The sequence below is a fragment of the Mauremys reevesii genome, linkage group 5 (genome assembly GCF_016161935.1).
Source record: "Mauremys reevesii isolate NIE-2019 linkage group 5, ASM1616193v1, whole genome shotgun sequence".
Lineage (NCBI taxonomy): Eukaryota > Metazoa > Chordata > Testudines > Geoemydidae > Mauremys > Mauremys reevesii.
In genome coordinates this window covers 54,541,102-54,556,125 of record NC_052627.1, presented here as the reverse complement: position 1 = coordinate 54,556,125, position 15,024 = coordinate 54,541,102, and the positions used below count along the sequence as shown (strand labels likewise).

At 37.7% G+C, this 15,024-nt stretch overlaps 1 protein-coding gene and 1 long non-coding RNA gene across 5 annotated transcripts in view; one reads left to right on the top strand and one right to left on the bottom strand.

Moving 5' to 3' along the window:
* LOC120405665 (hedgehog interacting protein) overlaps positions 1–15,024 on the bottom strand; it is a 106,862-nt gene that overhangs the window by 1,582 nt on the left and 90,256 nt on the right. Inside the window, exons 12-15 of one of the 4 annotated variants that reach the window (XM_039539355.1) lie at positions 10,343–10,491; positions 7,533–7,661; positions 6,758–6,855; positions 6,013–6,668 (exon numbers count right to left, since the gene is read on the bottom strand). In XM_039539355.1, coding sequence (XP_039395289.1) covers positions 6,800–6,855; positions 7,533–7,661; positions 10,343–10,491 — 334 coding nt within the window. In that variant the 3' untranslated portion in view covers positions 6,013–6,668; positions 6,758–6,799. Of the gene's footprint in view, positions 1–6,012; positions 6,669–6,757; positions 7,662–10,342; positions 10,492–15,024 lie in introns of those variants that run through there. The other 3 variants (XR_005598756.1, XM_039539357.1, XM_039539356.1) reach the window with 3 other exon arrangements.
* The window catches only part of LOC120405668, a 66,155-nt gene that overhangs the window by 36,853 nt on the left and 14,278 nt on the right, over positions 1–15,024 (top strand). The gene's annotated exons all lie outside the window — the stretch shown is intronic.

The window sequence follows — 15,024 nt, the reverse complement described above, 5'->3', positions numbered from 1 at the left end:
CTTGGTGTGAATGGGGTCTAGCTTGTACTATGCCGGGCGTGCATTACGTTTTGTGACTCCTTCTAGAAATGTCTGGACTAATTGGATTTGTATGTCGTATTAACGCATCACCTTCTGATGCAAACTACTTCCTACTCTTTGTGGCAACACACATCCTCCAGATAAAAAAAAAACAACCACCAGTCCCCAAGAGGAAAGGCAAACACAGCTGCTACACTCATGTGCACACATGCACTTTCTCTAACATTTCAAGATGTCCTGGAGACCTTTGAAATTTTAAAATATTGTTATATCAGGTATTGTTTCAGTTTTATTTTTATTGCAAAGCTAAACAAATGGGAAAATATCCTAGACAATATCAAAGAAACTTAAATATTTAATGTACTGGGCCACATTTGTCACTCAGAATGGGATGGATGTTTGCTTGTAGAACTTAAAACAAAAATCTCATGCAATGTGATACCATCTTGTTGTTTGAACACATTTCTAGTGATAATTTCCAATATATTTGTTTATAAAAGCCATTATATGTACTGTAGGTATTGTAGTACACACATGTTCAGTACAAAGTTTTCTATTAGCATACATGGTTTGAAATGATCACTAGAAATATATATATATAGGTCATCCAGAACAATCAAATCTATCCATTGCTCCTTTCAAACCCAACCCTGCAGTCCTTCTGTAAAGAAAACTCCTACTAAAGTCTGTGGGAATTTTGTTTGAGTAAGGACAGCAAGTATGGTGCCTTTATATATACAGCCCATACTAGTAATTAGTAATACCTTATAAGTGGGCTGGGGATGGATGAGTGATCGGTCTCTTTACTATTTAGTGAAATCTCACATCATATTTAAGCCATTGCATATTTGGTATATGTCACTACTTATGTATGTATATTGGGCTGTAAAGTAAAACACTGTTCTTTCTCAAGACAATGTATCAGTAATACTGCCTTGTAAGTCAGAACATCTTTTGTAAGTCCACATGGAATTATTTGCAGTACTCTGATTTCTTGGAAGATCTTACTATGAATATATAGCATGTCTAATTCTACCATTGGATATGTGCATACAACACCCATTGATGTCAATGGATGTGCATATCTACAGGCATAATTTTGCCCAGGATATTGTGTTCATGTATGCAAACACCCAAGTCCTGATTCTGCAAACACTTATGCACATGCTTAACATTATTACTGAGACTAGTCCCATTGAGTCCAATGGGACTGCTCATAGTAGTAAAGTTAACTACTTGTGTGTTTGCAGGATTGGGGCTATCAATTGGATTTGAATGGTATAGAATTCTTACGCCATATTTGAAAATGTGTCCAAGGTTCTAGTGAATTGTTAAGTTCAATAGATGAAATCCTGGTCCCTTTGAAGTCAATAAAAGTTCTGCCATTGATTTCAGTGGATCCAGGATTTTACCTTATATGTCCAGTTGGGGTCCACTTCAGTATCTTGTTATGGTTGGCTCATAAAATGGGACCAGTGGCATTTTTTTAGTTACCTCCTTGCTTAGTCACATGTATTCAAAAACCTAAGATAAGAACAAGTGTGTGAAAGGAGAATAACTTACTCTGGGTCAAGTGCTACACATTTTTAAACAAATAAAAAATAATCTGACAACAGAATAAAATCCTCACATAACTGATGGCAATACCTGTAACAAAACACAAACAGGACTAGATATGCTCTGTACATAAAAACAGGCCTGGATCTGCCATCCTTGCTCTGGTAAAACTTCCATCGAGACTAGTGGCTGCAGGAACAGGCTTGAAGGGATAATGTATGCAGTGATATCTGCAGTGAAGTCCTGTTGCTGAGTAAGTGGATATCTTCTAAGGACTTAATCCTAAAACTGTCAGTGGGAGTCTTTCAGTTGACTAGAGTGGACTTTAGATCAGGCCCTCAGAGAAACACTAAAGTAATTGAAGGCTAAGCATTCAAGTGGTCTCCACTCTTGTTTTCTTACTTATATACTCTGAAAAGTAGAGTTAGTCAAAATGTTTTGACTTGAAAGTGTATTGAAATATTCCCCAGTTCTCCCCTGAAAATGATGAAAATTTTATCAAAACCCTATTGACTTTTTCAACATTTTTTTTTTCAAAACTTTTTATTGAAATGTTTATGAAAGTAGGTTTTTTAATCAAAAAGCAGGTTTTTGGTAAAATGGTTACGAAAACCTGGTTTTTGGTAAATGAAGAAAATTGGAAACCATTTTGACAATGTTTAGGGTAAAAATTGATTAAAAATCCCCCAAATAGGTCAGTTTTGAAACCTACCAAATGGAAACAACTTTGAAATTTCAAAAATTTGTCATGATATTTTTCTCATTTTTGACCAGCTCTTCTAATGAGATTACATTTTGACTAATTCAATAGACTGTTAACTTGGTAGTTAACATTAATGATTGTTTAAAATATCGAATACCTTCTTAAATACTTGCACAATCAGTGAAAATTTAGCTGAGCAATATTTCTTTTTATGCAGTATCAGTTTTCTCCCTTAGGCTCCAATCCTGCAACAATTTATGCATGTGACTAACTTTATGCATGTGAATAGTCTTCAACTCAATGGGACTGCTCACATGTGTAAATTTACTCTTGTGCTTAAGTGTGCAGGATTGGGGCCTCAGGCACACACGTGTGCAATTTAGCTTCATTCTTGTTTGTAATCCAATGCTAGGGAAAGAGAGAATTGTGAGGATCCCCATGCCTTCATTCTGGGGAATCCCCTTCTGTTTCTCATTTGAGGGTTCTGATGACTAAACCGGAAACAATCCCCTTCAAAGCTGATGCCAGTGCTGTTTTTTGAACTACCTGGCAGTTTGACTGTATAATAAATAACTGCCTAGCTCAAGCTGGTTATCTCCTTGACACAACTGAGCTTCATGATCTAAGAGTGAGGGACATGAGACTGCTACTCCCGAACCACAGCACATAGTGAATGACCACTGGCAACCAAGCTACAGTATTAGAAGTGGAAAAAAACCCCAAACCAATCCACTAGAAAAATAACACAGGCAGAATAATCAAAACTATCACTTAAAAATACCAGTATTTTGTTTAAATTCTGCATGTAACGTGCCATGGGAAGGCCACTTTAGTGAGGCATCTGTCTATAATATGGATTAAAAAATAGTGAGCAGAAACAGCATGGAAATACCAATCTTTGCTATGAGGAAAGCGCTATCACGCCAAAATTAACAGAAGTGAATGGGAGAAGCAAAAGATGCTGAAGTTATCATGGCTGCCAGTCAGGGGCGGCTCTAGCTTTTTTGCCTCCCCAAGCATGGCAGTCAGGCAGCCTTCGGCGGCTTGCCTGCAGGAGGTACCCAGTCCCGCAGCTTTGGCGTACCTGCCGCCGAATCCGCGGGACCAGTGGACCTCGTGCAGGCGTGCCACTGAAGGCTGCCTGACTGCCACCCTCGCAGGGACTGATAGGGTGCCCACTGCGGCTTGCCGCCCCAGGCACGCGCTTAAAGCACTGGTGCCTTGAGCCGCTGCCGCTGCTAGTAGAGAATAGTTCTCCCTGATATTGATATTTGGATAATTTGGATGAGTTGAACACAGTAACCTCTGAGAACTTGTGGACACTGTGGGCCAACATCTTCTATTTGATGGGCACATGTAGTTCCCTTAAAACCAATGGAAGACGTTTTGTGCCAATCTGAGGGTTGGTTTTAGGCTAATATTTTCAGTTGGACAAGTCAGAAAAATCAGCTTAATGACTTTTGTGACCAGAAAATAGAACAATTTGGGGCTAGTTTTATGGCAAATTCTTAACAGAACAAGTCTTTGCATCTCATACTGTCATATGTGGAGTAGAGAAGATGGTTCAATGAATATGCAAATATTAGACCTTCCACCTGATCAGTGGTGTATGCTATTTTTTTCAGGGAGTGGAAAGAGAGTTCCCCAGTGTAAAGTGGTAAAATGAGAAATATAAGTGGGTACAATCCAGCTGGAAGCTAGAGTAGAGCTATGTTGATATAAATACATTTTTTCTTCTTTGAGGGGAAAGACACCTGAAGGAATGTTTGAAATGTATATTGTGTTGGAAACAAAGGCATGGATGTGTTTCATAATGACCTTATTAAAATAAAAGACAGTAGAGAGGAGAGAGAAACTCAAGTACATGCAAAAAACCCTACTTGGTCTCCTTAGTTGATTGCCCCGTTTAGCCAGTTTCATTTGGAAGCTCTGTTTTTTATGCTGGAAAACTCTTACTGAATAAATAAGAATGGCTAACTAGCAATAAGAGTGCTACAGAAATAATTTAATTTTTGCATGTCAGTTCTCTGCAGTCAAACTTCTTTGACATTTTAGACTGTCAGGTCAGGAAAAGGTGAGAGGAGAGTGACCTTAGTTTACTTGCCCCTTTCAATATTTAGTGTAATTTCTTTTGAAAAATATGCAGTTCAAACTTCTAATGAAAAATATGCAGTTCAAACTTGTTTCAAATGGACAGTCCTCATGTTATGTTACACACCCTTAGGGGCTTAATGGAGAGAGGCCTGCTTCCACAGGATGGAAAAGATGTTTAATAATGCAGTGAAACACAAACTCCTCTCTATCTCCCCTCTTTCCCCTCACTCCCGATATTTTAGACCGGTTCTTAGTAATAAGTGTTGCAATCTTTCTGGAATGGGTCAAATTGATTTTATTTTATAAATTGATATGGATGTTTACATTTTTAGGATGGAATCCTGCCCCACTTCTGTCAAACGGGTGTTTTGTCATTGATTTTGATGAGGCCAGGATTTTACCCTCAATCTTTAATGGAGTGCTGACGTTTCTTTTCACCAGTAACAGTAACTAGGGGCCATCTGGATACTAGACATTTTGTTGTTATAAGCTAACATCCGTGACTCTGGATAACTTCTTACTAGAAGAATTTAGTCTTTTACCAAAATAGATAATGTCACTTAAGGCTCAGTTCTTTTCAAAGAACTTGACAGTGACTAGTAAAAATGGTGTATCATTCCTCTTCAGTTAGGTACGGAAAATATTTAAGAGTCACTGCTGATATAAACAGGTTTCAGAGGGGTAGCTGTGTTAGTCTGTAAGTTACAGCTCAGAATTACTTTTGTTAAAGGAAGTGAAAAAAGTGCTAGTTGGGTTGGATATTTAAATGTTACACATAATACTGCAGTAACTTTATTCTTGTTTTGCTGACTCTATGAATAGTATAATGCATAATAAAACTGCACAATTTGACAGATTTAGACAGCTGGCTCATTCACCAGAAGTTCACATTTTGTTAATGTCACCCACGTTGAATAAGGGAAGATTAGTTGGTAAGGTCAATTTACAAAAATGGTTGTCAGGACATTTTTTTTAATTGTAAAACTTTTTGTGATGGAATTCAGTAAAAAGACTATAGGCAGAAAGCAGTGGAGACAAAGAGCTGCTATTAACCTACAGATGCAGGCTACTGCAGGGTTCATTGCAAGATTTGTCACACTGCTTAGCCAATGAAGTGTTAGTGTGACTAGAAGGGACCACCCTTTTCTGGGGTAAGAGGGCAATTTGGTCTCCATGCTCATTTAATCCTGAGACTTCTTTGAATAGACTGTCACTTGAATCTACGTTGTGCAAAATTATGCATGCACTTTTTAATGCAGACTATTGTTCACTAAGCACTCAACCAAGATTTCTCAACCAATTTCCATTTGGCACGAGGTCAGCTGAAACCCAAGTAATCGTATATGGAAGGCAAGAGTAGCTTTCTGTTCACTTTAGCCAGTCTCTTAACACAGATTGGGACAAATATCAGGCTTGCCTTCCTTGCAAATTTCAGATGTATTAAACTAATAGACTGAAGACATCCATTAATGGAAAATTAGTTACAAGTCACTGTCCTATAGAGGTCATTTTCGTACTGGTGAGAAATCTTGCTGGACTATGTTAGACTGCATGGCTTAAACCACTATCCACTGTTGATATAGGAACAGCAGGTTATAGGACTATGATGAGAACACTGTGGTTGTTCTGTTCTCTCTTTGTAGGTAAGTTTTTCTGTAAGGCAGTAGTGCAAAGGAAACCTTATATATGATAGGTATGAACACACAGATCTGGCCACACATCACAGGGGATCAAGGGGCAGGGGTGGATTGGGGGTGGTCCCCTGGTCTGAAGGTGTCTATAGTTAAAATATTAACTAATGCTTTAAAAACCTGAATACAGCATGTACACCAAATTTATTAATACATTTACAAAAATTCATTTTTTGTTAACTCTTCAAGGAACATTTACATTTAAAACCATATTTGGCAATAATTGTCATATAATGTTTTGTACAAGTGACACCTTATGTAGCCAAGATCTGCTAAAGTGAGCTCTTGTCCAGTGAAGTTCCATTCAGTGTGAAATCTGTAACAGTCTAATCATGTATGATCTGGGCAGTCCTGTTACAGTGAAAAGCACTTTTTATAAACATTTTTATGATATGCTGGAATTCTACAAAGATTGATTGGTGGTTGCTTTTTCATCCGTCGTAAAGGAATATATGTTGACACAAGGATACATGTCTAGATTAGATCCACAACACATTTAAGAGTGTTTGCTCTCTCATTCCCCGTCATTCCAATTAAGTTGGTGAAAAATGTAACTTTAGTATTTTACAGGACATGGTAAAGCTGTTTCATCTAGGTGATGTCTATATTATAAAAATAAAATAAAATAATATAAATATGTAACATGAACCCAGTGCCCAATGTTAAATAAAATATATGATAAAAAGCAGACCTTCTAGGATGACTGGTTTTGAAATATGTTGATATAATTTAATTATTGAACACTTGAAACAATCTTGATATTAAGTTGCGATAACCAGATTTCTGCATCTATGCCAGATAAAGAAGTAAGTGCATAACATTCTGTAATAGAGATACATTGATGAAGGTGAAGGTTACAATCTTACAATGAATTGCCTATTTAGGAATGCATTAAGGAGTTTGGAAATATTATCTCATAGTGTAGTTCATTTCACCTTAAAAACTGTTATAACTAAATTTAATTAAATCCAGCAGTTTGTACAGTAATGTTTCAAAACTCCTCTCTTTATTGTTATAATCAGATAGTTACAGATGTAAAATTGCTGGGATGTCAAAGAATCCATTATGACATCATAAGAGTCCTTTGATGAAAATGTGGTTTAAGTGGAAACACTGTGTAAACTATTTCACGTGAAGAAATATATTTAAAAAATTCCACTGGTTATGCAACCACACTTATGATGGGGTTTTGCGTGTGTTGTATATCTATACATCTGTGCTGATGTATGGATATATATACACACATGAAAAAAAATTTTCTGCACATGTCTGGAAATTATAGTTAAATTAATAAAAGTAAATTGAATCACCGGTGTTTATAGCAGGATAACAGTCCTTTTAAAATGACAGGATTCAAAATAAATGCCCATTGAAAATGTAGTATCCAAATAGTCCCAGAAACTATACAATGTAGCTGGTTAGATCCAGCAAATAGGATGTCATGTCTATAATCTGATCAAGAATACCTGCCCTTGTCACTCTTCGGATGTTTCTATCCACTTGTTCACATTGAGGGCCAAGATATCCTTTTTTACACAAGCACTTATTGGGTCTTACACAGACACCTCCATGTCGACATGCTGGATCACATTTTGCTGTGGGGGAAAAAAGTATTCTAATTCATGTTGAGAATCTTACTAAGAAATAGAAAAATCAAAGGCATGCACACAACATGAGACCTACTTAACACCAGTGACTGTGATGATAAGAAAAAAAAATTAAAAGTATGGAGTATGAAGGAGTTAACATCCCCAAAGACCAAACTGGTGCTAAAAAAAAGTTGCAGAATGAATACCCAGACCTATGAAGGAAATAAATACTGTTTTCATGCTTCTAAGAGGACCTCACAAGTAATGGATTGTGAAAATAAATAGCTATTTGACTTATGGCAAAATTTTCAAAAGTGTTTAATTGACTTAGGCTCCTCGGTCTCATTTTAAAAAGTGAGTTAGGCACTTGGAAATCTAGAGTTCAGGTTTATAAAGGTATTTAGGCATTATTCTCCCTGACTTAGGTACCTAAATCTCATTTTCAAAAGTGACTTGGCACCTAAGTCCCATTGACTTTCAGTGAGACTTGGGCCTGGTCTACACTGGAGGATGGGGGGGTCGATGTAAGATACGCAACTTCAGCTATGGGAATAGTGTAGCTGAAGTAAACGTATCTTATTTTGACTTACCTCCCATCCTCATGGCAAGGGATTGACGGCCGCGGCTCCCCCGTCGACTCCGTTTCTGCCACTCGCCTTGGTGGAGTTCCGGAATTGACGGGAGCGCGTTCAGGGATCGATATATCGCGTCTAGATGAGACACGATATATTGATCCCCGATAGATCGATCGCTACCCGCCGATCTGGCGGGTAGTCTGGACGTACCCTTAGGCATCTGTCAGTTAGACATTACAATGCTAGCAAAGCAACACCTAAATACTTTTAAAAATCTGGCCCAAAGTCACTTTTAAAAATGGGACTTGGGTTCCTAAGTCATTAGGAAGGTCATTTTAAAAGGTATTTAGGTCTTGCAGTGCTCCTCATAGCAACACCTAACTGATTTAGGATCTTAAATCACTTTCTTAAAAGTGATTTAGTCATTTAGCAGCTTAAATCCCATTGACAGTCAATCCCTAAATATCTTGAAAAATCTGGGCCTTAGGCACTTAGTGTCTCTTTAAAAGATCCCTGAACGTTTACCACTGCAATTCTTTATTACTCAGTTACTCAGAATTTCCAGAGAATTTTTAACTGTAAATATTATATTGAGTTCTAACTAATATTAGCCAAACCGACAATAAGTAACTGCAAGTGTGTAACTTTTTTTAACCCTTTGTGGGCAGTATTATGATGAAAATATTCAGATGTTTTTTGTCATGCTGATGCCACCCTGATGATATTTAATGGTGTCTAAGACAAAATAGCTGTGTAAAAAGTCAGATCTCTTGGTTTTCATTAATAATTTCTATTTTTCACTATAAGGCCCTCTTAGAACCAGATTATTGCCTCCCAATTATTACTTTTATTATTTAGAATACGTTAGTGGCACAAGGTCCCATCCAGAGATCTGAGCACCATTGCTAAGTGTAGTCTGACATGTAGTAAAGAGAGAATCCTTGCTCTTTCCTAAATTGCAAGTACTGGACTATATCAGATCATGCTACAGCGAGATGGGGAGAGGTGATTAAGGACTCCACTAGATTCACACTGGAGTGCTTCTTCCTGGAGGGAAAGTGGAAGGGGTACTGTCCAGAGTACAGACTTGCAGATTTTAGGGCTTCTGTGCAGAGGGTCTTCCCTTTTGTGCTGCTCTATGGGATTCTCTTCCCATCTAGTGCTGTGCTGCCATCATCTGTCTTACTTGCTTTTTATTGTATACCCACATCCTTGTCTGAGCCATCCATCAGCTCAGACATCAGCCTGGCTCTGGGATTAGGGTTTGTTCATTAACTTTTGCCTCCTTTGATGACACACCAGAGCAAAGTACTGAGTCGCAGAAAAAAGTTGGAATATAGATTTTAAAAAAAAAAGGCTTGGCAACAATTTGATGGATTTAAGATATGTAAGTGTTTATAACCCAGAGAATTTTCCCAGTGGATTATAAACATTTTACAATCATCAGTTATATCTTGTGCTGAAATTCTCTTTAATCAATACATTAACTAGACTTACAGTATCTTATAGTGGAAAATAAAATAAAAAAGCAAAGGCATTTTAATAAAAGACCATATCAAACTGGCTGACTTTAAAGTATGCAAAAGAATAATTGTAGGGACAGATCCTGCAGCCCCTTCTCAGCAGGTAACGCTTATTTAAGTCAGCGGTAATTCTATGTGCGGGGAGACTATAGGTTCAGGGATTTAGGACCAGATTTTTCAAGATACTGTATTTAGTTGCCTAATTCTCTTTGATTTCAGTGAGAATAAGGCACCTAAATGTCTCTTGAAATCTGATTCCTGATTTATATTACTAGAATTTCCTTTGTATTTTACAACATGGTTGAAAGGTAAAATAGGAGTATATTGTAGTCTATAATTAATTAATGGAACTCTACATGCTCTACTTAAGGATCTCACATTGTAGCCTTAAATATTACTTATTGTAGATCTTTCATCTAGTCTTCTACTTCACCCATCACCATGGTATCAAAGCGCCTGTTTGTTCTGTGCTTCTAGAAGCTACAGTAAATTTGCTTTATCAAAGATTTTATTTCAGCAAGTCATTAAAGGCAATTTTTGGGGTAGGTAATTGCTATTTTCACTCATTGCCATGAACCTAAATACTAACCAGTTCTGCAGAATTCTCCTTCCCAGCCTTGATTACAGCAGCATTTTCCAGTTGGAGTGCAGTGCCCATTCCGACAGTGCCTGGAGCATTCAGACGTCAGTATCTGTGCAGACTGAGCTGTTCTTTTGCATTCTTCAGGGACTAAAGGTCTGTAGAAAAATATACGAGCCAATTACTTATTTAAAAATCAGGGTCAAGGAGAGATAATGCTTTCACACGTGAAAGAAAAAAACTTGTTTTTTTCCTCTAAAGAAAGCTGTTTAAAATGGCCCATATAGAAAAGCGTACAGTTTTGTATAGAAAACATGTGAATACTGTAAGTGAAAACAAATCTCTTTTCACATAAAAGGATTATAAGAATACTGTCAGTTGAAATCTTTTAAAGACCTTATCATGAATCACATAATTCCTTTTCCTGCATTCAGACTGTAATTGTTGACAGTGAACATGGAATGCAGACTGTACTTTTTTCTTAATAGAGGCATGCTCCTTTTCTCATTGGTAACTGTCACAGTTTCAGGATAATGTCGCCCATATTCCCCCTCCATGGTCCTTCAAGGGTTTGCAGATCCCAGTTATCACCTCTCTTGGGTGGTGACTTCTCTCTCTCTCTCTCTCCTGCCCAGCCGTTTTAAGGTTGCACAGCTCCCTGCCTTTCACTGTGATATTCCCAGCAAGCCAGTCTGCCTAAAGGCCAGCCCCTATGCTTTGCTTTCTTCCTGAGGGCTATGATCACTGTAATGCCAGCAGTTACCACACAGCTCTTTCTAAACAAGCACATTTATTCTTAAGGTAAAAACTTTACATAGAAAGCATATAAAACAATTCAAGTTCCTATGCACATGCTAAAAGCTTGCTAGAGGTCATCCATCAGTCTTACTGGGCCATAGTAGGCCAAGTCTTTCCAACCCTTCCATAAGGGTTGGGGGCTCCTGGGACAGACGGTCCTGTCCATCTGCTGGATCAGAAAGAAAGCCGAGTTAGTTGAAACACGATATTTTGATACCATAAGCCATTTCTATTGGTTTCTGGGAAAAGCAGTTTAAACTAGGATATGCAAGAATCCTACAGGGTTGGTACTTCGTGGGAGGTGTTTACAATCTGAGTGATTCACCGTAATCACCTCTCCCCTGTTCTTAGTTCCTAGAGGAGCTGTGGCAACCCTCTCTCTAGGAATTGCATACAGTCCCTGGCACACAGTAATACATAAGCTATTAATACACTTAACACAATATGGTCTCCAAAGATATTGCATCTGGTTGCAATATCTGTCACATATACCAGTACAAGTTTTGCCATTGACTTCAGAGGGAGCAAGATTGGGTTCTAAGTGAATAGTCATTTTCTCATAACCATCATTCAAAGAAGGATGTGACACATTTTATGTTCTTAGCAAAATACAGTACAATGCGTCTTTGTATGCAGTGTTGATGGAGCCTTGTCAGTCCCAGGATATTAGAGAGAAAAGGTGGGTGAGGTAATATCTTCTATTGGACCAATCTCTCTTCTGTTCTCTCACCAACAACAGTTGGTTGAATAAATGATATTACCTCACCCACCTTCTCTCTAATGCATCATTTCATACAAACTGTCTTCTAAGGTATTATTCAGAATTAAACAATATGTATTGAAACCACATATGAAGGTAGCACAGAACACCAATGCTCTGAGAGACAAACTGCCTCCTGAGACACTTCCCTGGTGGAGCTCAAGAATTTGATTTTATCTTAAAAGGCCCTAAATAGTTTTGGAACTGTTTAGCTAAGAGGCTGCCTCTCTCCCTGGGCCTGTACTGCCACTACTGAGATCAGCAGCAGTGCTTAAGTGAGCTAAACATCCTTGGTACTGGAATTCACTTTCCACACTTACTCTGTTGCAGCCTGGTATTCTTTCACGTGCACTGCAGAGTTCATCGTGTCTCAGAGCCATTTGGAGAAATTGGGGTCCATAAGAGGAGGAGCTGGAGGCTGAATGATGATTTAAGTAGGGTCCCCTAATATGGCAGGGTTAGTGACTTTCGTTTTTGTGAGACTGTCTTTGATTTGGAACAATTGTATTTATTTAATATATATTACAAAGTATTTTATTGAACACTTTAGGTTTTTAATTATGTGGTTTAAATGTTAGGAGCTGCCTAGATTTCTGAATAGATACTTGACAAATCAAGGCAATTTACACTTAAATAATAATAGGTGAGGAGCAGAGAAAAAAGTATAGGAAAGGGACAAAAGGGATTTTTGGACAGAACTTGAAAGAGACTAAGGGATTTTAGAAGATTCTCACCAACAGTGAGAATAAAATAATAGTTGTCTGGAGGGAAAGAGAAAGCTGCTGCTAGGCAAGTGTATGGAGTTGGAAGGGCAATAGAGAGAAATAAGGTAGGCTGGAGGGCTAAAAATATTTAGAACAATTCTGAACTGGATGTTGAAATGAATCAAAAGGCAGTGAAGTTCAAGGAGATTCAAGTAGGGGGAGACACTTAGAGAAAACTCCATAATATGGTGGAAAGAGGGAAGTATATGGGGTGGGGGGAGCAGGATTTATAGATTGAGTGTGGAACAGCTGGATCTTTAGGAGGTGAGGGAATTGGAGGGAATACAAAGTTAGTGGTGGTTTTGGTAAGGGATGAGGAAGATGGTGTCTGGTGAGGAATATCACATATATTGCCAACTAAGGCAGAACATTTAAAAGCAGGTTAGACAAACACCTGTCAAGGTTGGTCTAGATAATACTTGTCCTGCCATGAGTGCAGGGGACTGGACTAGATGACCTCTCAAGGTCCCTTCCAGTCCTACGATTCTATGATTTTTAAGGGAGCCCCTTATTAGAATTTTGGCATCATACAACTGTCATAGAAGCACAGTAGTTAAAGACCCATTAGTTCATCATGTACATTGCCCTGCCAGTCCAAGATTGCACACTTTTAGTTCACTATTAAATGTCTAAAGCAATGTCCTTTTTTAGATGTTTTAGCCGAGATCCTATAGTGCCGGCCTTTACAGGGTGCAAATGTATATTTTACACAAAAATACTAAATATTTAAAATTAGAGTGATAACTAAAGGTTTTTTCATTACTCAGTAGGAAATTATATAGACAATAATGGGATGTTAATTAATTTAATTAGAGCAGAGGTACCAAAGAGATATAACTACAATAGCTGACGGTGTCTCAGCCTTTCTGTGTCTTTACTCTTTTCCTCCTCTTCCTGATTAACAGTATATCTTGTTGAAACCTTAAAATTCCACTTATCATGCTTTTCTGTGTCTCGTCTGTTCAGAAACTTGGTGTTAGTCCTGCTGGGTGACTTCCATTGAATATGTGGACTTTTCTTCTAGGTGCTCAGATACTCCAGGCTAGAAACTCTCTCTGCCTCCTGTTTCTGTTGGCTTTTCTTTTAGCTAAGTGCCTGGTTTCTGATTTTTACCTGCAGAGAGCACTCTGAGTGGAGGTATTTTATGTCATATGTTATGACTCGTGCAGCCATTTTGCAACATCTAACAACATCACTGCCGCATTCTACAACTTCCATTTGACAATCCAGCTTTTTTTTGCCTTGTGCATTCATAATGAAATCAAACTTTGCTGTAGTTTTGATACCAGTGTATATGGAGAGTATACCTTGAGGGATGTCAAGTTCAATTGACAGAAATAATTTACTGCTGAGCACCAATATTTCTTGCAGGATTCTGTATGTCATAGGTTTTATGTAATGTAATTTTTCTGCCAGCTTCTAGATAGAAGTATTTTAGATGCTCAATGGCACTCAATATTTACAAAAGCACAGAATATGTTCTGCACTAAAGAAATTACTCTAATGCTTTCTGCAGTAGCCATGGCCACCATATGTTTTTTTAGAAAAATATATTTCTACATGACTTTAATTCAAAGGGCATGCAATTCAGGGAATCCATTATTTATTCATCACTCTGGCAACTAAGAAGTCTTAGAAGAACATAATATGCATCATACAATACATTAAAAAGTCCTACAGGATATAGATTCAGTGGAATCTTTTCCAGTGGTAAAGCAAACCAAGCTGCAGAATTTTCTATTAATTATACAGTTCAAGTGTAGTTATTTATTATTTATTAAATATGGTTTTAATTTTAATTTGGGAGTAACTGTAACTATAGATCTCACATGTCATGTGGCCTCAAACATCCATTTCATTGATATATTTTGTTTATAAAATTCCATGCACCATCACCGGCATTTTGTGAAACATGTACACGTAAGCCTTATGCTTTTCTTGTCAAAGAAGAGATGGAGCCCACCACCTATATAACGAATAACATAATTTCATAGGAAATGCAGGCTTGACTTGTATGCATATAGACCCATATTATTGTCATATCCTTAATTTTTCAGTTGCCTCTGTGTTTTTCGTTTAAATAATCAGCTTTAACATTGTATTAGCATAAATTTTTGCATTTTATTTCCTAGTATTTTTCTTGAGAGAATCACTAAGAAACTTTCATTTGAATGTTTGATCTCTTACTGTACATTCATGGTGTACCTTTGTGTTTATTTGAGCTATATTGTGACTCATGCTAAGAAACTTTCAGGTGCCTTAAAGGGAGTATGCACTCGATGGATTGGGACTAAATGAGTGCCGCAGTGTTTGGCAGCTGAGTGAGGTGGATTTGTTAATCAAAATTTGGGCCATAAGGGGATGACATC